Source organism: Cotesia glomerata, linkage group LG10 (assembly GCF_020080835.1).
Source record: "Cotesia glomerata isolate CgM1 linkage group LG10, MPM_Cglom_v2.3, whole genome shotgun sequence".
NCBI classification, from domain to species: Eukaryota; Metazoa; Arthropoda; class Insecta; order Hymenoptera; family Braconidae; genus Cotesia; species Cotesia glomerata.
The window spans coordinates 13,285,675-13,313,376 of NC_058167.1; the positions used below are offsets into that span (position 1 = coordinate 13,285,675).

The following is a 27,702-nucleotide window of genomic DNA, read 5'->3' on the forward strand; positions in this document are numbered from 1 at the left end:
GATGAGTATAATGTCGTAATTGTCTTGGTTTGTTCACAGATACACATCGAGGTTGAGTTTCCATTGATGTTATATGTGTGAGTGTTTATAAAATAAAAGGCCGAAGCCTGGGATTTTTGTTTCAACGTACTTTAGACTTTGCAAGTTCGCTGTCGAGAGGATGCAGAAGCCTTGCAAAAGTGCGATCTAACCGTGCAAGGGTTAACCACATCCCGTGTGCATGGAACTTGGCCGTCTTTAGTTTCTATATCAACGGAACAACGTTCCCATCGTTGCACTATTATATTTTATTTATAAATACACACTTATGTGAGGATCTATACACATTATATGTGAATTATGTAAGACTGCTATGCCGGAAACAACCTTTTGGATCAAGATTGACATCCAGTTATTTAGTTATTATTTTTAGGTTGCGTCGGGCAATTCAAGTTCGAGGACTGGGTGTTGCCCCTAAGAGAATTTCTTCGACACGGTGGGTGAATAGAACTCTTAAGTGTCTTGCTTCGCTGAGTTTACTGGATAGAAAATCGTTAGCCCCGAGCACAATTTTGTTCTGACCACTAATGGCCATTAAATTAATTTCAACTAAGGTATTCGCGGGTCGTAAGGGGTTGAAGTAATTAACATTAATAATTATTAATGTTTAATTTAGTCAGCAAATTTTTTTATCAATTATTATTCAAGTGTATTTTTTTTTTTTATAAAGAATAAATGATTATTTTTACCATAAACAATAAAATTAATCTTTTTAGAAAAATTATAATTATTAGCTGCACACGGAAAAAACAAGATGACACTGGATATCATCTCAGATTATACTGAGTGAAAAAAAAATTCAGATAGAAGCTAGTATAATCCAAATTACAATGAGTATAATCCAGATTACAATGAGTATAATCCAGATATCACGCAGTATAATCTGGATTTTTCTAGCTACTATCTGAAATTTTTTTCACCACAGATATCACTGAGTATAATCTGGGATGATATCCAAAGTCATCTTCTTCTTTCTGGGTAGAGAAAAAAAATTTTTTTTTTTCAATTTTGAAAAGAAATTTTAACTACACATTTATGTAGGTATTTTTCACGTAAAAAATGCTTTATGTTAAAGAAATTTTGCAAATTATGCTATAAAAAAATTGCCCTACATGTACACAGAAATTTTTTTTACTAAACACAGAAAAAATTTCCATGTCAACATAGCTGAAATTTTTCTAATAATAAAATATTTTTCCGATGTTAAAATTAAATTTTTTTTCCATGCTAACTTTGGATTTTTTCTTTGTTGACATAAAAAAAATTTCTTTGTAATTAAAGAAGACATTTTTATGTCGATACTGTGAAAATAACTATTCTTTTTTTTAGTCTTAAATTTTTTAATAAAAAAAAATTTAATTTTTGTTAACATGGGAAAAATTTCAATGTTATGCTAAAAATTGTTCCTTATGTTGAAAAAAAAATCTGATAGTAAAAATGATCATTTTTGTGTTATTATTTTCTAAAAAATGTCCTTAAATAATTATTAACATTGAAATTAATTCAGATTTTTTTATTACAAATATCTTACGTATGGGTTATTACCTTAATTACAAGAGGGAAAGAATGAGAACTACTGGACGAACTGCAATAACTTAACCCTCCAAGAAGCTAATTATCATAATAAAATAAATTATCCAGGTTTTGAAAAAAAAAATGAAATAAATAATAATCAGAATAAATTTAGTATAATATATTTTTTCATATAATAATTTTTTTGCTATACAGACATTATTATACAAAGCATAAGTTCGCTATTTTATTTTCGATGCAAGATTTAACATTAATTGCCCAGCAAACTCACAATTATTTTTTTCAGACCCATTGTATGTGCCTGAACTGCAAGTGCCGAGCAATTTATAAACACATTCATCTTTACCCATCTTAGTCTACTTTTATACACTCATAATACTGGTAATTTTTTGTTTGTTGTTATTTTACTTAATTAAAATTTAAAAATAACGCAATTTTACTGCGAAATTTAAGTAAGTGCCGAAACAGCGCCATGCGCAGTATTTTTAATCTGAAAAATATCTTTAAATATATTTATATTTATTTGTTTAAAACTTATCAGAATCTATCGGTATTAAAATTTTTCAATTAATCAGATCACCATTCGCACTTAATTTTAATTACGTTTATAAATGTTTATGTACACTTTTCTTCTTAAGTCAGAATCTTAAAATTCGCCCGATAGGGCTGGTTTTCATTAAAACATTTTGACAAAACTCACAGAGTAAATCTATTATATATGTACAATATTTGTTCAATGCATTAAATATTACTTCACTATTTTATTTAAAATATAAAAATTAACTTTAAGTACAATACAAAGTTTATTAATTTTTATTTAATCTCTACATACAATAAATTATTACCTCAGGTCGCTTAAAAATCTTCCTGAATGAGAATCTGTGGTTAAGATTCGTGAGTTATTCGGATAACATAACCTTCAAGTTTGGCAAAGTAAATTGCACATTATAATATAATACACTGTAAAAAATGTGCAGAGTAAATGATTAGTTATTAAATTAAACCCCTTAGAAATAAAACTCACTGAAAAATTTTTTATTTATATCATTAATAAAAAAAAAAAAAAAAAAAAACAGCGGAGTAAATTCTTATTGAATAAAAAAAATAGTTTTTTCTTCAAAAGTAGCAAAATTCGTATTTGAAGATATCACAAATTGCATAAATATTTTTTTTTAATTTTTCTAATTGTCATTTTTTGATAAATTTTCTTTGCAATAATTCATCTTTCCAAAAATCTTTATGAAAACTCAGTTCAATGTTCCAAAAGTCAAATTTTTGGAAAAATATAATTAATATTTACAAACTTGAACTTGAAATAAATTGTTCGAAGTATAAGTAAGTAATTTAACGCATAAAATTTATTAAAAATTTATTTTAATCTAAAAACTCCTTAATAGGATGTTTTTTTTGATTAAAATTTTTATTCGCTAAAAAAAACCACAGAAAAAAATTTTTCGTCATTGCGTCAAAAAATGTTGTGTTAAATATTTAACACTTTTATGTGTAAATTTAACATGTAATGTATTAAATTAACACAAAATGTGTTAAATATTTAACATAAAAATTTTTAAGACAAAATTTTTTGACGCAAAATTTTTTACTGTGCAAATTTACTCCATAAGCAGTGTTTATTTCTTCACCTCCGACTTTTTACAGTGTATTAACAATGATAGTAAAAATAATAATTTCAAAAATCCCTTCAAGTTAAATCCAGAAATAAATCCTAACACACATTTAAAATTTTAATTAAAAATCACCACAAACATTGGATCGATTAATCAGCATCAGTTTATTATTCTTCTGTTCTTAGGCCTTATATATAAATATAATATCGGTTAACCGCACGTCACATCCTGTCTTATATATTTATATAACATTATATTTTCTCGCAAATCTCGAATGTCTAAAAATGTCAAGCCCTGGCCCCGTATCACGTTACTATTTGTCGTTTCCTCCGTCCGGTTGTCATTAAAACCGGCACCGGCACTCGACTTTGATTCACTAAAAACAACTTTCGTCTGTACAACAAATTTATTAAAAACAAATAAATTCAAAAATTGAATACCAAAATCAACCTAAAATCATCTTCAATTCAATTTCAATCACTGAATTGGCTATTCCAGGGACTGTCGGGGTCAACATGGAACCCATCAGCCGAGTCCTAGATGTCGTTGATGCTTTCATCGTCGCTGTCATTGCGATTACTCTGCGGACTGTCATCCCGAGGCGGAGGACTCCTTTCCAGGCTTTTGCTCCTCGCCCTGAGCGCTACACGTTCGAGATGTTCCCGTTCCCGTTCTCGGTCCGGCATTATCTCCGGACTTTCGCGGTTATAGTAGCTGCTAAGGCTGGAGAGACTCGAGCTGGCCGCGAGGTTTCCGAGGGGAACATTTGCACTAGGACCGGCAAGCATCTGCATCGGCGGGTAAAATCGGTGAGGCATCGGTTTCTGCAGCGTTACTGCGGCTGCGGCCGATGCTTGTCTGTAGAAGAGCTCATTTGGTGGAGGTACTCCTACTGGTGCTCCAGGGTACCAGTAGGAAGGCTGCGTCGGCATACCAGCCCGACCGGCGTACACATTTCCGAAGGAAACGTAATTACTCGCCTCGGCAAGGATTTCGAAGCTTACTATCGTTTGTCTTTTCCATTTTGTTCTGAAACAGAAAAGTAATGTCTTTTTAGAATTTATTTTATTTTTATTTTAAGGTTAAATTTAAAAAAAAAAAAATCTTATTAAAGCATCTGATATTGCTGATTCCTCAAGCTTAGATATTTTCAAAAATAAGATCTATATTTATTTAAACTAGATATTTAATTGTATTTGCAAACTTTTCATGTAAACTTTTATTTAGTAAATTGGTTAAATCATGTATTATATTACTTGATGAATTAGTTAAATCGTGTATTATTATTCTAATACTTATTTATATATTCTGCGTCTGATTTTTTACTTAATTGTACATTATTTTCATTATCTCTTTAGTTAATATTGTATTTTATGTATTGTTAACATATATGTATAAATTTGCCATTCGGCCAATTAGGCCATGATATAAATAAATGAATCTAATCTAATCTAAAGCAGTTTTATTTTATTTGTGGGATTTTAGTTTATTTTTTGGACAAAATTTTATGAGAAATTTTAATTAATTACAAGTTAATTTTAATTATAATGTTAATAATTTTGTTAACTAGAAATTTGGTGATGCGACCAATAAACTTCTAACAATTCGGCTGTCCAATTTCAAAACACAGTAACTACCATTTCCAAATTTTTTTAAATTTTTCTTATTAAAAAAAAGTTTGCCTGCCAAATTGATCAAAAATTTGATTTATAAATAAAAAATACTTAAATATAAATATTTTTAAGAAAAAGTACTTGAAATTAAGGACTAAAAGTTATAAAAAATGCAGCAATACTAAAAAAAAATTATGCAGTTACTGTGTTTTAAAAAAGGACAGCCAAATTAATTCACAAGAAAAAATAACAAAATTTTTTATTCAAGTATTTTACAGAAATTATTGTGAAAAATTGTCAATTTTTTTTTTTTGTTTAAAAATGTAAAAAATTTTGCTATCTATGCATGAGTTTTTAGAATAAAATATATCCTTGAATTTTTATTTCAAATATATTAATATAAAATTTATTTATTATAGATTATGGATCAAAACTAATTCATGCCAAATTATTATTGTAATCATTCTTAAAAATAATACTAAATAGCTGCAGTAAAATTTAGTGAGTACTAATCAGTGTTAAGATTTGATAACTATATTTCAGAGCCAGTTTTCAATCCGAGGTAAAATTTTATCTAATGTAAAAATATATATTCTGAATGAAAGAACTAGCCCTCCTTACAGTTAAATATTTTTTTTATAGGTATTTTTAATTTAAGAAAAAAAATTAAATTTTTAAACAATACTTTGTTATAAAATGATTGGCTGCGTTCAGGTTGACTAAGTTCTGAGTAGGGCTGACTTTATCTACCAAAAAATTAATATTTAGACACACTTAAATAAATATATCTTGCATTGTTTTATTATAGGTTTTTTTAAAAAACAATATAGTTACTTTAAGTTGTTGCTACAAGATATGCTAAGATCTGCCAAGAACTTAGTAAACTTGAACGCGGCCATTGAATAGCTATTAATGAATTTAAATGTATAATAAAAATAGACAATTAAAAATGGAGAAACCGCCATATTGAATTACCATTTAAAGATTTTATTAAACCGTAATTACAAAACACATTTCTAATTGATAACAGCATTTTTTTATCTATTTGCTAACAAAGTAACAATTAACAGTCTTTTTAATCTAATCATAAAATTACGGTTCGAGTAAAGGTTAGATATGAGTAAAAACTAACCTAACAGGTTAGTTAATCAACATAAAAATGGAGGTTATGTTCAGAAGCTCATACAAAGTAACCTATGACCAACAAAAATAAAAACTGATCATTATAATATTTATTAGTTTATAACGAAGCATAATATCTGAAATTCAATAAAAATTGAGTGTTATTTTACAATTCCGGAAAGCGATAAAATAAATTCAAGAATAAGCAAAGAATTAACGCTCGTTAGACGTATTATTACGATGTTTGTACTGAGCATGGAGATTGCGGGACTGGTTTAGACCTAACGTGTAAAATCAACGGAAGCTTATGTACGAATGGTGTGTGGGGTGACTTTTACCGAGTATTGAGGGTGTGCGGTGGATGATAGCCGAGTGGGTGGAGTACTCTTGAAAGCAATCCTATGAATTGCATCGAGTAATCACAATTTCCACTCCCTCATCTCTATAAATACATATATAAATGTGGATATATGTAGAGTAACGTTTAGCTCTCCCTTACGTCCCGCGTTGACCCACGACCCGTGTATGTAAATTATCATCTGAGAAAATTACGCTAAAACGGAATGGCGTGCTAGCAAGTGGTTACGTTTGCCACACTGCGGCCCTTATTATACTAACAAATAGCCCATGGAGTTCAGTGGCTAATCATCACGTATCATGCCACGCACACTGACGCCCAGCGCTTTTCCACTATCCACTATCAACTATCAACCGTACTCTCCAACGCCGTGCTAATAACATGAAACCAAAGGGAGACAACCCTAAGCTACCGATCGACCTATCAGCTTACGATCTTCATTGCAAAATAAATAAATACCCAGTAATAATAATGTGCTAAAAAACTACTGGATTGAGAAGAGTTCTTAGTCTTCTAAATTTTATTCTTTTTATGAGATATTTAGTCATAGTTATTTATTTAAATTTATTCTAGGATAAACAGAAATTTTTCGGAAGAATTTTTTTATTTTTTAATAAGATATACGCATTAATATAAAAAATACTTTGATTGAAGAAAATTAATAATAATTTGTATATCAGGAGTGTCGACAAGATAGGATCATAATAACAAATTACATTATTATTTCTGCGACGCTTCGGTCATTTATTAGACCTTCCTCAGGCATCTGAAAATTACACATGTTAATAACCAACAACATAACATAACAATTGCTATAATTACAATATTTACCATAATACGAATTCTAACAATCACTATCCTACATTGCACAGTTGCTTTAGTCATATAAATCATCACAACATTAACAAAATTGATAGATTTATTAATTAGTAAGAAAATTATTACAGAGCACTTGCTCTTTAAAGGTTACCAGTGCAGAGATATTGTCCTATCCCAAGCATCATATAAAAAATTGTTAACTTTTTGGTAAATTTTATTTAACAAGAAGTCAGAAATTAATAATTGTCAACTTAAATTCAACAAAAGTATTACCAAAAAAATTTTTGTGCCACTTGGGATTGTCCTTTTTAATTTTTATTATTGCTTAAAAAGTTATTTAATTTTTTAACTAAACAATTTTTTTTTTGTTTAAGTAAATTTTACTTAGTTTAAGAATTTTTTATGATCAATTCTAGACCATGGAATTTTTGTGGGTTAAGAATTTTTCTCTCGAATTTATTTAATTTTTTCTTCAGTACTTATTCTTCATCCAAGAATTTCTTCCTTATGGATTGAGATAGTAATATTGGCACTATATTATCAAATTGTAATAAAAAATTGTCAAAAAAACGAAATTATTTGTAATTGAAGAGATTTTTTTTTTTGGTTAATTAAAGTTGAGGATAATAAAATAAATATCCGTTAGATACCTAAAAAATAGATACAGGTCAGGTGCGAGAATCTTGATCTTCATAATATGTAACTATGATGACTCGATGGTTTGGAAAATTTGCAAGGGTATGGTATTAAATAAAAAATATAGGCCACATTTAACATACACACCCTTTACTATGATCTACGATCACGATATACGGCATCGAGGCACTTATTCATTGGAGCATTGTGATATTAAAGTCGTTTATGAATTTAAAACAGGCTGATCATTTCTCATGTCCGTGTGCGGTTTGACGTTGAAAAAAATCCCCAAGTATAATAGAGCAATGCTCGCGATTATGTGATGAGTAATGTTTTTTAATACTCGGTTTGCTATTATATTGCTCCCCTCGTGTTTCGTATCTTGTACTTTACTTCTGAAGGAGGTTAAGTTTAGATAGTTATATTATTATTTTTGGTACTCTAAAACACCCTTAATTGGCCGCGTACCCTCAGTGCACTCGAGCGTTATTGATTTATTACAAGAGATATATTTCATGTATGAATGTCTCGTACAAACGGTTTATTTTTATTGCCAAACAATGAATTACTATTGTAATTGGTGTTAAAAAGAAGGACCAGTTCTTCCTTAAGTACTTGAATTTTCATTTAGCAACTAAGAATTTTTTAAACAAGAATCTAGCTAAGGAATATTTCGAGGATATTCTGACGTAACTTTTTATCCCAAAAATTCGTATTTTTAAAGAGTAATAACATAAAAATTCTAACCAATAATTAGAAGAGTATTTTTTAAATATTTGTAGTTTTTATCACTTAAGTTTGATTATTTTTCTATTTATTTGGATAAGAAATATAATTGTATCATAGATTTACACTTATAATTAATAGATTAAATTACGCTAACAATTATACTCAAGTTAAGTTCTCTTAAATTACAAAACTTGACAATATTTTTGAATGTTTGGACATGCATAAGTTCAATAATTCAATTAAACTTTTATATGCAGGGGACAAATCAATACTACTTAAAAATTGGGGTTGTATTTCATCGAAAACAGGAAAAATTTTATACACTGATAGAAGGATTTATTAACTATTAATAATTTAATTTATTTGAAGACAATTATTTAATTTAATAAATATTTTTTAACATTTAATAAATATTTATTTGGGAAGAAAGTACATTTATTAATAGTTAATAAGTATTTATTAATAGTTAAATATTTATTAACAGTTAATAAATATTTTTTTGAGTGAATTTGTTTGGCTTGCAATGTCATATGATATCAAGATTGCTTACAAACCAAAATCATCTTTATAAATTATTTGCATTAATTATATTACATTATAATAACGTTTATTGTAAAATACCGAATTCTATTACAGCTCATAATTATCTTTTATATTTTTAAATATTAAAAACGTTAATTTATTTAGTGAATTTAATTATTATCATGTATTCCAGCTATAGAGTCATAAAAAGTGTCAAAAGAAAATTGCTATTTTTGCTTTTTATTTTAAATAAATATTTGTTAACAGTTAACAAATATTCATTAACCATTAATAAATATTTATTAACTGTTAATAAATATTTATTAAATCCTATAATGTTAAAAAATAATTTATTAACAGCTAATAAAGCTTATTAAATATAATCAAATCCTATCAGTGTAACTTTTAAATTTTGAACTCGGAAAATCAATAAAAAAGGTAAAAAATTAATGAATAAATAAAATTAAAACGGAACCTATAATTTCAGTGAAATAAATTAAATTTTTTTTTAAAAATCCGTCACTAAAACAAACTTCCTGGTCGGTTAAATAAACAAATTTAATTACCACCGACAAAAAACAAAATCCTTCAAAAAAGCTATTTTAATTACAACACAAACAAGTTTTTACGTATAATTATAATTAAAATGAAAATATGAGCATATTGCGCAACAAAACAACGTAATGTGTAATGTAATATTTACAGGAATACGTTATTAATTTGTCGTTTATTGAGTAAACGAAGTATTTAAATAATAGTAGTAAATATAACATAAATATCATACACTTGGATTTAATGTATTTATAATGGCACCACCAGTTTCTGGTTTCAAGTTTGCGGTCTACGGTCTACCGTACGTCACATTGATGCCTATAAGCACGCAATAACAACTGTAATAATAATAATACTAGTAACAGTGTAGTTTTATAATAGCAGCCCGATGTATTTTGAGGAAAAAGTTTAAATTAAAAAAAAAAAAAAAAAAAAAACTAGATAATAAGGGGACACATTTTATAGTAATTATCTAACCTAAAATGTCTGTTATTAAACTTCTATCGTTGGGCGCATATGCTTGATGACAATAACATAAGTAGGGGACGCTGACAGTGACGCTAACCTCAAACTATTAACTGTAGTATATTATATCCTTGGATAGATACCATAAGTTGAAAATTACAATAAATAAATGCCTTCAACTCATGACTATTGTGATAATAAATAAATACATAATAAATAAATAAACGGTATCGAGTTATCTATTAATCGTCGCGTTAGCTGCGTGTCCACAAATTGACCAAAAGATACCCTATCATAAATAATGCAAGACAGCAATATTTCAAAACGGTATTATATTATTGACTCGCGGTTATATGTTATGGATATATATAAGGTGAACGTGAATAATGAGGTCGAGTTAGGAGATATTTGTAATGGAGTGGAAATTACGTAAATTTTGAGTTTAATAATTATTTAGGAAAATTTTCGGTAGAGCATTAATAAAAATGCTAATTTTTGAGAAAAATACATTTTTAAGTTAAAAAAAATTGAAGAAAATATTTATAAAGATAATTTAAACTTTTACAGAGTAATAATTATCATTTAGTTTCATAATTTTAAATTTTTTTCAATTTTAATGTAATTATAACCTGTGAAAAATTTTTTTGATCCGGCTATGTATAAGAATAAAAAAATAATTTATGAAATATTTAATTATTTTCTAGATCAAAAATTACCTTTATTAAATAAAAATTTGATTAGTAATTTTTTAAACTAAAAAACAATTTCAAATCAGTTCCGCAGGAGTTAAAATAATAATTTTTGTTGTAGAAGTTAAGACTTTAGTTGAGTTTAAAAATTTTTATTTGATATCAGATAAAAGCCCCAATCGATGATCATGTACCAGTATATGATCACTCCATGTATTTGTATACTTATATTTGTGAATATAGATATACAAATACATAGAATGATCATATACTGGTACGTGATCATCTATTGGGGCTTTTACCTTATATAATTTACTGTATTAATTGTACATTGTATGCAATATTTATAGTAAATTTAGGCTCCTGTTTATGCAACATAACCTACTGGATAATACATTTATTTATATTATAATATAATTAAGTAGTTTGACTAGAAGACGGAATGTTTTATTTAGGGAAAAAGAAAGATAAAAAAACCCTATGTAATGTTTGTCTTATGACTTTAGAAATTCAACTTTCTTATAAAGAGAAGATTTAGCGATCATGCGCTCTCTGTCGGAGGTTTTCAACACTAATTCAAGTAGACAAATGATATATCAGCATATCACACAGAAAAATTAATTTACTTGAATCAAGTAAATAATTTTGAAGAATTTTATCTTGTTGATTTGAGTAGAAAAATTCTTAAGCTAAGAAATTTTTCTTGGTTTAAGTAAATTTTACTTGATTCAAGATTTTTTTGTCTTGATTCAAAAAAATTATTTTCTTGGTTTAAGAATTTTTCTCTTGATTAGAGTTAATTTTTTTTTCTGTGCACAGTTTATCCAGCCAAATATGTCCATGGACGATTTTGTAAAATGTATAATTTTATGTTTGTTTATAATAGAAATAAAAATTTCTTGTTAATATTTAAAATAAAATGCACTTGAATAATGATTCAAATAAAAACTTGTCGATTAAATTGGATATTTTTTATGCCATCACAAATATCCTTATTACTTGCGAGTACTTAAAATGTATGAATAAACAAAATTGTGTATTATATTTGTATTTGCGTAGATTATTATTAAGAATGTGGCATAGACTTTAGTAAAACGAGAACACATTACGATAATGATCGTGTGTGGCCGTTATAACGTTATAAGGATTGGTGTACAGTAGCGTGGGAAGTGAAGCCAAAGTCTTCCTGGATCATCCTCGAGAGCAAGACTTATAGCACACAAGGCAGAAAATTCTCACGGTGGATGGCTATTGGACTGTAGTGTCACTCTGATGCTAAGAGCAAGTAGTAAGGACCGTAGGAAATGGAAATCGAAATGTAAGTACAATTCACATTTGCAGGGAAAAAGTTTCTCCGATTGATGCTGAGGTAATCGTTTTTTTCCTTTTAATTTTTTATTCTGCTGTTAATAATAATTCATATTTATTGTCTGGTTTACGGTATATGTATTATTAATTTACAGTCCTGAAACGATCTGTCATCGTCTTTCTCGGGAGCCGCTGACTCTTTAATCATCGGATGGGAGGTAATAAATTGGAGAACAAGAAATATTAAATCTAAAAGGATAATGGTAAAAAATAAAGGATTCGAAAGAGGATAAACCAGCGTGAATAACGTGTAATAATTTTCCTTAAGGTTCTGTACTGTCGAGTTTACTGGCTCCAACATTCAAGAGTATAAGGCATAAGGTATAAGGCTGTATACGTCATCCGTCAACGTTCTCGTCTAGCAGCAGTAGTCGATGCGTGTAAGAGGATCCTGCCCTCGGGACGGACTCTTATAATTCTAGAGTATTATGCGGTAGCTGGTTTTTTACCGGCTGACGGTTTGGTTTTGCCTTTTTTCGTCAAACTATCTATTCCTTAGATTATTTTTTTTAGTTTGTATTTTAAGATTAGTACACGAAGAGGAAAATATTGTCAAAATTACTATCCAATGTAACCTTGAGTGACGTTTCGTCAGAAAAACAATTCGTTTAGAACTACCGGTCAGAATTTAATTTAATTTGGCATACTAGTACACTGTAATAATATAAAGGACCAGTTAAATTTTTAAAAAGCTTCAGAGAATCGGAAAAAAGATATTAATATAAAAAAATGTTTGACTATCATTGATTCTTGTGAGAATTTACATTTTATTTTATTTTACAATAAGTGCCTTTCAGATTTCAATAAAAATTTAGGTAATGATGAGAAATAACATATTGAATACTCGGCTGCCCAATTTTAATACACCGTAACTGACAATTTTAAGATTTTTCAAAATTTTTGTCATTAAAAAAAAAGTTTGCGCGCCTAATTGATAAAAAATTTGATTTATGAATAGAAAATACTTGAATATAAATATTTTTAAGGAAAAATACTTGAAATTAAGGTCTAAAAGTATGAGAAATGCAGAAATACCAAAAAAAAAAATCAGGTATAAAAATTTAGCAGTTACTGTGTTTTAAAATAGGGCAGCCGCACTTTATATAATCAAAAGTACAGATTCAGAGGATGTGATAATAATATTAGATGAAAATGATAGACTAAAAATTTATTTTTTTTTCTTCAATGCAACGTTACCTTAAAGATTTATTTGTTCTACTCAAAAATGCAGTAAAAGCTTTCGTAAACAATTACAGTTTTTTTTAAATAAACAACTTTTTTTGTCAACAAAAAGTTCTTAATATAGCTGAAGTTGAACAAAAACAATGTTAGGATCGTCAATTTGATGATCCATCGTAAGAAAAGTGAAGAAACGCTGTATAGTTGACGAAATTTGGCGCCCAAAGCCAAAGAATTTTTAAGTTACAACTTTGAATATGTACACAGTAAAAATTTTTTGTCAAATTCAACACAAAAATGGATCGATGCAACACACTAAAGTGTTAACTATTCGACTCTAAAATTTTTACACTTTACACAACGACGAAAATTACTGTGTAATGTTTAAGGGGTTTGTATTCGACTTGCTAAATATTTATAAATATACTAGTGTAATTTTAAAATGGAAGTGAAAGATACCTAGTGTAATGTATAAAATAATTCCAAAGCACAATGGAGAATTGATGTGAAGTGAAGAGGAATTGAAGGAGGAGCTTTAATTCAGTCGCATACTCAGCAGCCAACCGTGTTTGTATATACAGTTGAGAGTAGAGGAAACAATCACGACGACATAATACATAATATACAACAAAACATTAAAACTCAACTCGTGCATTAAACGTCACGCCATCCCATTTTGACTATACGTCCATATACTCGCGTCCGTGATTAGCTGATAAGTCGGAACGATTTCTCGGGAGAGTTATTTAACGACCCGTAACGATTGCCCGCCTACAAACCTTCGTGGAATATTATGTGAATGTTAATAGTTTAATCAAAATTATTTTCGTTCAAGTTTAAATTATATGAGTCAAATTTTTCTTTGAAAAAAATTTCTCAAAGGTTTTAATAAATAATGAGCAAAACAAAATTTGCGCTTGAGAAAAACTTTAATTAATAAATACAAATTTATCTTTAGTAAAAAAAATTAATTTTTGTTATAAAAAATAATTAAAAAATTTTTATAAAAAATCCAAAATAAAATTGTTGAAATTAAAAAAAATTTCCGGGAGTTTATTTGTAATTAATAACAAGATACATCCCCGACACTGATATATTTTCTTTTTATAAAATAAAAAGCTAAGAAGCAACATTTTAAATTAAAAAATGACTAATTACAAATTTGCTAGATTATAATACTTTAATTAATGTTTCAAAATAAACGCTTAGTCACTGGCGCCTGGTTTTATACCGTGATACTGGCCCTCGATTGCGAGTCCTGGTCCTCAATCGTGGTTCAGTTTCTTCAGCCTTCAACCTCAGAATTTAGTATAATATAATTAAATGAGTAGAGTATTAAAGTGTACAATATAGCTGGACTAGAAACTTGGGACGAGCGATTAGTCAGATTGTCTTGTAGTTGTTATTACCTAAATAATTCCGAAATGATTTGGTGGATGTTGTTTTAAAGACGCCAGTAAAAACATAATATCTTACATAATGGATAATGGAAAAACAAGTTTAAGGATAAACGAGCTTGACTGAAAATAATCCCTGTTACTTTTACCAGAATAACCGATTAAAGTGTTTAGTTATAGTTTAAGATGATGCGTTTAACTTGTTAAACGAGAGCCTTTTATCGAAAGCCGCGATTTTCATTCTCTAATTAGTCACGGGTTTCCGTTCGGGGATCAATAATCAACCGACACAAATTTACCCGAGACGAAAGACGGAAACCCCAACAAACCAAAACCTTCTGTTCTGTTCGTCGGGATATATACCCTGAGTAATTATTCCCGAGATAAACTTTTGTATAATCAAGAGTATGATGATAATGTAAAAAAGAGCTGCTTGTTTCTTATTTCTTCTTCTTTTGAGCAAAGTTTACCCCAGAAGCTTAACCTACACCGATAATTTACCATTTCTTTGTTCTCTAATTATACGTCAGCAGCCGCCGTTCGCTGAAACTTAACATCGGCTTCAAAAGTCTTTAAAGTATATACATTGTACCTAATTAAATATAAAACTAAAACTGAGTTTTTGTTTTTGGCCTTTTTTCTACGATCTGTTTGTATAAATACGATTATTATTATAAAAAAAAAATACCTTCTATTTTGGTACCACGTTTTGACCTGCGTATCCGTTAATTGTAACTTGGCCGCTAACTCCATCCGATCCTGAACGCTCAGGTACTTTTGTCGCTCAAAACTCTTCTCGAGTGTTTGGAGCTGGTTGTCTGTGAACGCCGTCCGCGCTTTGCGCTGCTTTTTACTTGGCGGTGAATTTTGGGAACTTGAGGAAGACTCTTTTTGATCGTGTTCCTCTTTAACACCTGAAATTATCGTCAAATTATTTATTTTGGTAAAAGTTTTGTAAGTTGGAATATTTTTATTGATTGGGTGAAGAATTGTTGTTGAGTTATCAAAATTGTAACGACGTAAATAGTTGTGTTTATGAGTGGGAGTTACATTTTTTTGTGTAATCATTATACCTAATAACTGCGGCTATTTCGTGACTACCTGCCCCTACGATAATTACCTTTATTGACTTTTCTATTTATAATGTCGTATTTTTTTGATATTATAATTTTATGTTAACTCTATCGTACTACTTACTGGGTGATTATTTATTAATTCATTATTATTCTCATGAATTTTTTGAATCCATTCCCTTTTATAACGTATAAAAGGTAAAAATATACTGTTGGAAATTTAATAAGAAGTAATTAGAAAAAAATTTTAATCTTTTGGTTTTTATTTAAAATGTTTTTTAAAAAAATTGGAGAAAGATTTGTAAAAATTTATAAAATTAGTCAAAAAAAAATTTTTCTAAATCTTAAGAGAAAAAAATTGGATAATTATTTTGTATTCAATAAAAATGTTTATAAAAAAGAATTTTTTTTTTTCAAAATTCGTAAAAATTAAGTCAAAAAAATTTTCAAAAAAAAGTGAATTCAAAACCGGATAATTTTTATTTATTTATACAACTATCTATATAAAATTAAAGACAAATAAATTAGTTCTTATTTTCATAAAGAAAAATCAAGTTAAAATAATATTTTTATTTTTTAAATAATATTTTTTAAAAATGTTTTATTAATTAAGGATTCCAAAATTCAAAAATGTTAACAATCAAAATTTTTTCTTTACTTTCTATATTTTTCGAAATAAATAAAGTATAAAAATCCTCCCAAAATTTTTCTTAATATCGAAGCTATTTACATCCTGTCCAAAAATCAAAAAAATCACCCCTCATATTTTAATTTCTTTCGGAAATTGAAGCTCTATTATCTAATTTTCTCTTTTTTCCCTCCTATTTCAACCCTATATAAATCAATAACTCAAAACAAAAGAGCAATTATTAATAGCTTCCCGAATTTACTCTATAATAATGTTAAATTAATTTTATCGAGAAGTAAAAGCCCGAAAATTTTATACAATTTTCGACAAACAAAAAAAGTATCTCAAGAAAAACTTTAAATAAAAATAAAAGCTTTAAGTTCAATAACAATAACATTAATTAAAAATAAAGAAAACTAACGTTAATCCAAACAAAATAATTGATTACTTTCTTGCTCATTATTTCGTTTTACTTTATTATTTTTGCGCATACCACCCGAGACACGATTGGCTGAGTAGCTAAATTGGACCACGCAGACGCAATAATCGCGTGAATTAATTTTAACGACATGGGTGTGGATTTCCACCATCGTGAACTTGATACATACATTCTTATTCGTACACTTTTATTTCCTTGTTAAAAACTTTATCATTTATTTTAAAATGAACATTTCCAAGCTTATCTTTTGAAGAATTTTTTAGCCAAAAAAAATATTTTATACGAATGAAATGATGTAAGAAAGAAGACTCAGTGCTCTTATTGCATTCGAAAAAAAAAATCTTGAGAATTAAATCTCTTTCCACGGGGAATGCTTCGCAAAGACTCAATCGTGTTGTAGCGGGTTGATCGATCGGAACCGGCGGATAGTTGATGGCCGATATAGTCGGGAGTCGAATAGAGGAAAGCTATATATTGTGCTGAAAAATAGAAATAGAGCTAATAAAAAGTAAAATAAAATGAAGAATAAAAAGTCAGTCAGCGCTGAGCATGAGAATTGAGATTGAGTTAACCCAGGCGAAAGCGCGGCTCTTACTCCCCCGTTTGATCGGACAGATTCGGTTGAACGATCTGACTCGGCCACCATGTTGGGAAATGGCGGCCATTCCTCCAGAGGAAAAATTCTCGGTGGATAGGAGAAAAACCCTCCGGGAGAAAGAAAATGGGAGAGACTACCCGCGGAGATTCACCACACACACGTAACACATTGCGCTGATGTGGATAGCTTAAGTTCGAGAAGAAGATAAAGAGTAAAAGGCTGTAAGAGTTTTATTGAGGGAAAGGGATGAAGAGGAAGATAAACTTCTTGCACTGAAACGGAGGTTGGAAAACTAAATTTACTATGTGATACACTTAGAGAAGTCCCGCTGGTGAGTTTTCTTTTTGAGACACTTCCAAGACGTTTGCCGGATAGAGTATACCAGTAAGGAGAACTTTTTCTTATATTAGTGAGTTTTTCACGTAAGAGATAAATATACAAATATATATATTCACATGCAACTTGAGTTACTTGACTCTTTTAAATAAGTCTTGCTTGCTGGTATTTTCAATTTTCAACCCGTGAAAAAAATTTTTGTTGAGCTATCTATATACGTCATTTAAAATATCGTATTAAATAAAAATTGGTTACGTTGTTGATTAAACTAAAAATCAATGTTAAGTAAGCTTCTTAAGGGAGCGGAAGAATTATTTTTATTTTATTACTTAATATCTGAAAATTAATTCTCTGGTATTGAGAAAATTCAACGATCATGCGCCGCCTATTGGAGATTTTCAATACTATGCGTATAATGAAAAATGTATATGACCATATCAATACATATATAAATATATCAAGTCATATTAGGATATAGATCAAGTCAGATATGTCTATTAGAGTGTTCCAAAATTCAACTTCCATGATGGACCTCTTAAAATTGGAATTTTCAGTTCCGCTTTTAACAGGAGTTGTGTTTGGGCATTCCCTGAAATATTTTGAGCGTAAGGGTTTTATTTGATTTTCATAGAATTTTTTAACAGGAGTTTTGTTTAGGCATTTTTGCTGAAATTTTAAAATTTGGCTAAGCAAAACATTGTTTATGTAGGTCGTAATAAACGAAAATTGGCCAAATATGAACTTATGTAATCACATATGTTCATATATGGCTTGATATAGTCAATTTATATATCAGACCATATAAATTTTTGTAAAATGGCCATATACAGACATTTATGGCTATATTAAAAGATTTTTTCACGAGAAAATAAATGAATACATATATATGTGTAGGAGAATATGTATTTTGCTTGGACATGTAACTCATAAAATAATAAAATAATAGTGGTGGAAAAAAAAAGAAAAAAAAACAATGCGACTCATAATGATGATTAACGGATGTTTATCAAACAATTAAATCACCGTAAATTAAATGTGATGTATGTGAAAATGGTTGCATAAGTTGAAAACTAGTCTCATGGATAAATGTATGTATGTATGAATGTATGTATGTATGTATGTATGTATGTATGTATGTATGTATGTATGTATGTATAAGTATGTGGGTAATATATAATATATATATATATATATATATATATATATATATATATATATATATATATATATATAAATATATAAATAGAGAGTAAAGTCAAATTGGCGAACGTGAAAAGGTAGAGCGTGAAAAATGAATCGGCATTCATGAGAGTTTACCCTCTCGAGTAGTGTGTTCTACACGCTCTACCGCAACCCCTGGATGGGATACTATGTGGAATTTTTTTATTTCATACATAGCACACAACGTCGGCTGCTCTTTGGCCCCTAGTCAATACCTACTCGAATCTGACCCCAGTTATTGTGTGTTACCTTTCGACACCTCGGGGACTGCTGTACATTTTTATTTATTTGCGTCTGAGAGGGAGAATTGGCTATTGTCAGGTTTTGATTAGCGAATAAATGTTTTGTGTTGGTACAGCTATTTTATAAATTTGACGTTTGGGGATGGGATGAGAAATGAGGATTGAAATTTGGCTTTTATTATGTTTAAAACAATGAATTGCCGAGAAAAATTGTCGTAAATGCATATTTTTTACTCTACTTGAAATATTAAGTAGCTAAAGTAATTTTGACATCATTTTTTTTCGAAAATAATAGAATTTATCAATTTTTACTTGAAAAATTTAGATACATTTGTGGTAATAATAAATAAGGATAAAGATTAGCTTGGAAAAATTATGTCATACACTGATAGAAGGATTTGTTTACATTTAATAAGCTTTATTAACTGTTAATAAATGATTTTTTAACATCATAGGATTTAATAAATATTTATTAATTGTCAATGGATATTTGTTGACTGTTAAAAAATAGTTATTCAAAATAAAAAGCAAAAATAGCAATTTTCTTTTGACACTTTTTATGACTCTATAGCTGGAATACATGATAATAATTAAATTCACTAAGATAATAAATAAATTAACATTTTTAATATTTAAAAATATAAAAGATAATTATGAGCTGTGATAGAATTTGGTATTTTACAATAAACGTTATTATAATGTAATATAATTAATGCAAATAATTTATAAAGATGATTTTTGTATATAAGCAATCTTCATATTATCTGACATTGCAAGCGAAACAAATTCACTCAACAAAATATTTATTAACTGTTAATAAACATTTGTTAACTATTAATAAATATTTATCAACTATTAATAAATGTACTTTCCTCGCAAATAAATATTTATTGAATGTTAAAAAATATTTATTAAAATTTAATAAATTAAATCATTGTCTTCAAACAAATTAAATTATTAATAGTTAATAAATCCTTCTATCAGTGTAAAAATTTATTTATAAACGGAAAAAAATATTAAGTCTACAAATAAAAAGTAGCAGTTGACCATTAGTTCAAAAATTACGAAAAGTACTCAAATATTCTTGACATCTTATCAGAATTCCACCTGAAGTTTAGTATTAAGTTTACCGCTCTACTAGTGAGAACTTCTGAGTTTTGGCCACCTAGCGGCCGCCGCGGAACTATTTAAAGCATCTCTATCTCTAGAAAAACCAATCGCACTACTTTCTTTGCCTATTACCACTTAACCAGTAAATTTAAATAGTAAAAATAAAATAAAAGTTTATTCGCGTGTAAAAAATCAATAAAAAGTAAATTTCATCGTATTACTTAAAAAAATGTTGATAAATTGAACCGAAAAAAATTTCTAATGGTTACATATCTGAAATAAATGATTTCTATTCTGCGTATCTGTGTCATTAAAGTTAAGTATCACATTTAATAATAAAAGATGAAAGCTAATGTTTGATTTGTCTGCAGGAATCGGCACCACACCGAGTACACGAGTCGAGATTCGAGTGAAGGGGCTCTTAGTTCTCTTACATTACATTAGCCCGAGGTACCACACTAATATAACTAATATAACTGGGTACTAATACCAAAACTACTCACATACTGACAAGTCTTGACTTTTACACATACATGGATACTTTTAGTCACGCAATAACCCTGTTAGCGAGTCACCAAGTGGTTGGCTGGGCTCTGGGCTGTTCTGTTAACGTTCACAACTAAAACCACATGTTGTATTGGATGCGTATGTACGAAGGATCGCAACTACGCGGGGAGTCCAGTGAGTTTGTCCAACAGCAGGGTGCGCGTTAGTAACCGCGTCGATTTGTGTATACATATGTACACATATATATTTATAGTTATATTTATATTTATATGTATGCAGATACTTATTTATTCAAACATGTAATCATACACAACTCTATACTACTGGCTTACTAGCTATTTTTTATTGTAGACACACATGGATCGCTCGCGTGCCAATAACATGTATGCATTTTCCAGTTCGATCTAATACTTTATCCTTATATATATTAATGTTAATGCAATGGTCAAGTGTAGGGCCGCTACCGGACTATGGACTGCCGAGCATTGACTTTTGTACTTTTAAATAAAAGGCATTTTTATTAAATCCCATTTAAATACCTTTTTTATATCAACTAATGCAATCTAACTCCTGTATTTAAATATTTAAATTTTCTCAGTCCTCAGGCAAATAAAAGTTGCGCTGAAATTATTGCATGGTTAAGCGAATTATAAACTTGAAAAAATATTCCCCAGGGTGGAGCTTTAAATTGTACTTTTAGATTTAGCATATGGATTTTAATTTATATTTATTATGTAGGAACTTATTACAAAGAAAGTTTATATTCTTAATAAAATACTAGCAATCTTGCAGTCACTATTTGTAAACTATAAAAATTAAAATTTTGTTTTATTAAATAATGACTTTTGTTAAACTGCACTGTACTTTCTTAAATATTGACGTTTTTAAAGATATAAGCTCATCCCGATGTTACACTCATCAAGAGCTTTTATTTGAGTACCCACATGCATTTTTGATATATTTTTCATATATACATATATATAATATATATTTTAAAGATATAAGCTTATCCGGATGTTGCACTCATCAAGAGCTTTCATTTGAGTACCCACATGTATTTTTGATATATTTTTCATATTTTTATATATATATTATATATAAATATATGAAATATATAAAAAATTGATGTGGGTACTCAAATGAAAGGTCTTGATGAGTGTAACATCAGGATGAGCGTATATCTTAAAAAATGTCAATAGTTCACAAGATACAAGGTCATTTCTTAATTATAAAACCTTGAAAAGGCACAAATTCAAATCAAGACCTTTGCAATAAATGAAATTTTTTTTTTTTATAAAAAAGATATTTGATAAATAATTTTTTTGATTATTTTAAAAATTTTAATGAAAAAAATTTTTTTCACAATTAAAAATATAAAAAATTATTTTGTTGATTATTTTTAAAATTTAAAAATAAATCTTTAAAATGTAACCCTTCTAATATGGTGTAAATGATAATACAATTATTAAGCTTGGGATTGAATAAAGTTAAATCTGTCCAGAGACCAGGGGCAGGGAGCTGTTGCCCTCAACAACGTGGGGTTAAGAGGCTTTCGCGAATCTCGTTATCGGTGTTAAATACACATGCAAGTATGTACGTAGAGAATTTACACGACTCCCCGTCTCCCGGCCAGACTGCCCACACACTCAAGCACATGCAACATACATGTGTACACAACCTACAACCCCGTCAGCATCACCGGTGACAGCGTTCCGTCTCGACAGATAATGATAACTTTGTCTGAGTAACATCGTGTTCGAGGATCATTAGCATTTTATTTTAATTTTGAATTTAAATTTCTGTTATTGTAATGTTAAAATACTGAATATAAAATATAAGTACTTTTAATTTTACTTTATCTCATTATTTAAATAAAAACAAACAAAAAAACTTTGTTCTTTTTTTTAAGGAATTATTTTTATCAATTTTTTTTTCATTCGAAAAAAATTTTTGGACAAGTAAATGGATTTTTTTGTAGCTTAAATATTTTAATCAGAAAATAAAGTTTAAATTTTTGGAAACAATTTTGTTTGTTTAAACCAAAAAAAATTGCCTTTACAATTAAAATTCTATACAAAAAATTAATGAGCAATTTTTTTTTTGTAGAAAATTTAATTTTCCATAAAATAAGTCTCTTATAATTTTTTTGGCTGCAAAAATTTATCCAAAATATCAACTTTAAATTTATACAACCGATTGTAATTTTCATAATTACAAAACTAAACATTTAAACCCTAAAATTTTCCACTTAATTTATTTTTTACACCATTTTGATCGTCACACATACTTATCCCGCGACGGTACAAGTCAAACTGTGATTTTTTAATTTACACTTCCGTACAACTGTCAGATTTAAAGCACCCTTCTCTGCTTGATTTGCACGTACACCTCGTTGACGTACGTCTCTGTCCAAAAACTCAGTATTTATACATACTTATATATATGAAAAAAAAATTAATCCTGCAGGTCAAGACGTTGACAAGCGTTAAACAGTCATAGCGAGATTCATAACAGTATTCTTGAGCGATCTCTAAACGCTTGCCAATCATTTCCGGTTTGGGGATTATAAATGGGACCGTGTAGTCCCGATCGTGACAATTGCTACGACACCTCTGCTTGAGAGTTGTTAGTATGCACGTATTATACACAGAAGTACACAGCGACAGAGCGTGAAGTAAAGTCGGGTGCCTGATAAATACATAACTACAACTACAACGGGCAAGGCAAACTTTAAGCGGATTATACTTTATTTGTACCCAAGCCCACACTTTATATTTCATATTTATATTATTCTTTCTTCTATTATTATTTTTATTATTATTATTTTATAAAAATTATTAAATATTTATGTAATTAATAATTTTATATTTTTTATTAAAAAAAATCTTTTAGAAAAAAAATTTAATTTTCTAAAAAACTTAAAAAAATTTTTTTTCGAATGAAAAAAAATTGAAAAAATTAATTCCTTAAAAAGAATAATTAATAATAAATTTTTTGAGATTGTTAAAAATTAAAAAACTTAATCAAGATTTTGTTAATATTTTTAACTTCTAAAAATTTTTTTTCAAATGAAAAGAAATTGAAAAAATTAATTCCTTAAAAAAAATAATTAATAATAAATTTTTTGAGATTGTTAAAAATTAAAAATCTTAATAAAAATTTTGTTATTATTATTTTTAAATTTTTATTTGTATTAAACAAACACAATATTAGATTCTTTAAATTTTATTATACTATAACATAAATAAATACACGTTAACTTTTTACTTTTACAGAATTACAGAGCACGCGCCTTTAAACTAATCGTAATCACGCTCATTAATTCTCTTTGTTGCCGTATTATGCTACATAGTATTAGTACTAGTCCAGTCCCGTTTAGAGTAGAGTATTTTATGTCTAACCACGTTTTTGTTATACCACAACCGCGTCCTCGCGATAACGTGAAACAGCTTAGCTGGGTAGATAAAGAATGCGAATTTTATTATGCAAATAAATATATTATACATATAATATGTTATATAGCGAGTAGTCTACAGGCTTGTTTTTACTCGAGGTTTTTTATACTAATTGCGCGGGTAATCAGTTGTAATCGCATGGGACGCTTTTGCCGCGTAAATGGTCGGATTTTATTTTCATGTTAAACGTGAATGTAAGAATAAAATATAATAATGGGAAAAAATTATAGAAGGGTTCTATCGGATACGGTTGAAGCTATTTTATGTCGTTTCATGCTATTTAATTTTACTGATATTCGTGCAGGTGAAAAAAATTATTTAACAAAAAAAATCAATTTTTAAATTTGTAAAATAATGTTTTTTGCACTGATTTATTTTTTAAATAAAACTAAAAATTTCTAATTCTTATTTTAAAAAGAACAAATTTTTTTTCTTTGTAAATTTTATTTATAATTAATATTATATGATTTATGTAATTTAAATTGTGAAATTTATTGAAAAAAATTAAATTAATTCATAATTATTCGATAAATTATATTATTTCACACTATTTTTTTTTAATTTTGCTAAATAAAATTACCACTAAGTAAAAACTAAATTACATACAAACTAATAAAAAAAAAATGAATTTCCAATGATTTCACTTGGCGTTTTCCGTGTAATAACATATATTACTACCGAAATAAAAAGGAAGATCCGAGTTAAGGCTATTAACCACCGTGATTGTGTATATTTAGCAGAGATGACCATGTAACATCTTTTATGTTAAAACACACGCGTTTATATTAGTTCTTCCGCGTCAGGCTGTCAGGTATACATGAACCTAGCGTATACTAGAAACTGTGGGATATATATGAATGAAACCAGAAACAAAATGAGGGTCGGTAATTATAGATAGAACAAAAAGCACAAAGGAAGTCGAATAACTCTAATCTTAAATAAATTATATTACCTAAACGTTTAAACCTTAACTTTTTTTTAATAACTTCGTTTGATCAAGGAAAAAAATCTTTAACCAACAAAAGTATTTTTTTAAATTTCACTGTCTTGAATGAAACAGAGATTTCGTGAATCACTTAAAATCACTATATTATATTGTTTAGGTTAGTTTTTTTTACCTCATATTAAAAAATTCGCACTAAAAAATTTTCATATTTTGTAAAAAACTTTTTTATAGTAACTAAAAAAATTTTTAAATAATTTTTAACAGCGTATAAACATACAAAAATTGATCACTGGAGGGAAAAATATTAAGGAGTACTAAAAAATTATTTAAAAATTATTTCTTGCTCCAAAATAATTTTTGTCTTTTGACGTAAAAATTAAAAAATTTTCATATTTTGTAAAAAACTTTTTTATAGTAACTAAAAAAATTTTTAAATAATTTTTAACAGCGTATATACCTTTAATTAGTTAAGTAATCTTGTAACCTATGTAAACCAATGTAATTTAAATATTGATGGCTTTGAGGGAGCTTAGGTTCCAGAGCCAAATAAATTTTTTATCTATCTATCTATATACATAAAAAAAAAAATTATTATGGCTTGAAAAAATATAAAGAAGTACTAAAAATTATTTAAAAAATTATTTTTTGCTCCAAAATAATTTTTGTCTTTTTGACACAAAAAATTAAAAAATTTTTATATTTTGTAAAAAACTTTTTTATAGTAACTTTAAAAAATTTTTTAATAATTTTTAACAGTGTATGTACATAGAAAAAAAATTATTACTGGAGGGAAAAATATTAAGGAGTACTAAAAATTATTTTTTGCTCCAAAATAATTTTTGTCTTCTTAAAAATCTTTTGACGCAAAAAATAATTTTTTTTGTGTAAAAAAAATAAAAATAAACCAAAAACTCACCATTGGAAGACATAGAAGTGGCATCGTGGTGACTGGCATCACTGTCCTCGTCCCTTTTCCTCTTGAGCCCCCCAGAATTCTTCCCCGGGCGAACACTGAGGTCCCTTGGAGCAGCCGGCGGACTCAAGGGTGGCTCCTGGCATTGCAAGGACGCGGGACTGGAGGCGTCGGCCAGGATATCAGTGATCATGAACCTCGACCTGTGTGGCATCGTCGTAGAGGCATTATCCGCGCGGTCCCCGTGATTTCCACTCAGACTCAAACTAAGGTTATGACTATGATTATGATTATGACTATTATTATTATTGATAATATCCGCCCTTGAGTCCAAGCTCAGCCTGTCACTTTCCAACCTGTGTGCCTCGAGACCCGGCATCCGGGTGAGATTCAACCCTCCGGCCCCGGCCTGCACCGTGATCCCATTCAACGCAGCTACGTGGTGACTCTGGTGGTGAACTGTCATCGCGAGTCGCGACCCCGGCTCAGGGCTTTTCGCTCTCTGCCTTTTTGTCGCCACCACGTCGCTACCAGAGGTCAAAATTTTTCCGAGAGTCTTCCGCTAAAGTCCAATTTTTTAACCAACTTTTTTATCAACACAAAAAGACTCAAAGATTCAATTATTAAATGTTTATTAATTATTACATGTATTCCAACTAAGATAGTTAAATTATCATTGATTGGGGGCAATTATTATTAAAAAAAATAATGTTAAGATCACGACTCGTTAATAAGAATAATAATAAGAATGATTCGTTTGGCCGCGCAGCAATTAAGAAGCTGCGCTTGCTCGATTTCTTACTTAATTGCTAACTGCCCACTTAACATAATTACCGTGCACAGAAGCACGCCCGTCAGCCATTTCCGTTTTTATTATTATAATTATTATTATTTTTTTTTTTTTGCAAAAAAGGGTACCAGAGTCTATTAATTTAATTAGCGACAGTGATTTTTAAAAATCATTTTTTTTATATTTTTATTCCAGTAAGAGATCACAATTAATCACTTATCACAATCAGTAACTTAATCACTTATTATTATTAATAATTTAATTTATTTTTAAAGTTTTATTCTTTATTTACTTAAAAAAATTTTATTTCTGCCTTTATTAATTTAAAGTTTTTATAATTTGTATTTTTATCACTTTTCTTTGATTATAATAATAATAATTAAAGTTTTTAATATTATATAAATAATTAAATTGAATTTTTAAAAATTCAGTTCGTACTCCGATTTGTGGAAAAATGAAAAAATTAAATCACTACACGTTTAAAAACTCACGTTAATTATTATAATAATTGATATTTAGGCTTAATTATTGGTAATAACAATACAAGCAACACTGAGAGTAATAAGAAGCGTGTGAAGGTTTCGATAGAGCTGACTCGACTGAACGAAGCGTTTTCGTAGCAAACGGCAGTAGCCCCTGAGTTCTGGGGCGGCCATACCGCGGAATAGAACCGCCCCGACTGATCCCCACCAGAGGGTAATCTCAGCCAATGCTTGAGAAAGACGGTAACGCTTCGGCCAATGAGAAACTGGGAAACCTCGGCGTTCCATCATCCGCGAGATACGCCCAAGTAATTTG

General features: G+C 28.6%; 1 protein-coding gene across 1 annotated transcript; it reads right to left on the reverse strand.

Annotated features, from left to right (window-relative positions):
- Positions 1 to 3,133: 3,133 nt before the first annotated feature.
- LOC123272774 (barH-like 1 homeobox protein) lies at positions 3,134 to 27,146 on the reverse strand. The gene is made up of 3 exons (XM_044739771.1): positions 26,118 to 27,146; positions 15,335 to 15,560; positions 3,134 to 4,226 (listed from the first exon to the last, which is right to left on the reverse strand). The coding sequence occupies exons 1-3, from the start codon at positions 26,578 to 26,580 to the stop codon at positions 3,734 to 3,736; spliced, it is 1,182 nt and encodes a 393-aa protein (XP_044595706.1). The 5' UTR covers positions 26,581 to 27,146; the 3' UTR covers positions 3,134 to 3,733.
- Positions 27,147 to 27,702: the final 556 nt, after the last annotated feature.

Coding starts and splice junctions, on each gene's coding strand:
- LOC123272774 (XM_044739771.1), bottom strand. CDS start 26,580: ATGACAGTTCACCACCAGAGTCACCACGTAGCTGCGTTGAATGGGATC. Junction 15,561..26,117: donor CACTTCTATGTCTTCCAATG/GTGAGTTTTTGG, acceptor CGATAATTTCAG/GTGTTAAAGAGGAACACGAT. Junction 4,227..15,334: donor ACGTGGTACCAAAATAGAAG/GTATTTTTTTTT, acceptor TTTCTGTTTCAG/AACAAAATGGAAAAGACAAA.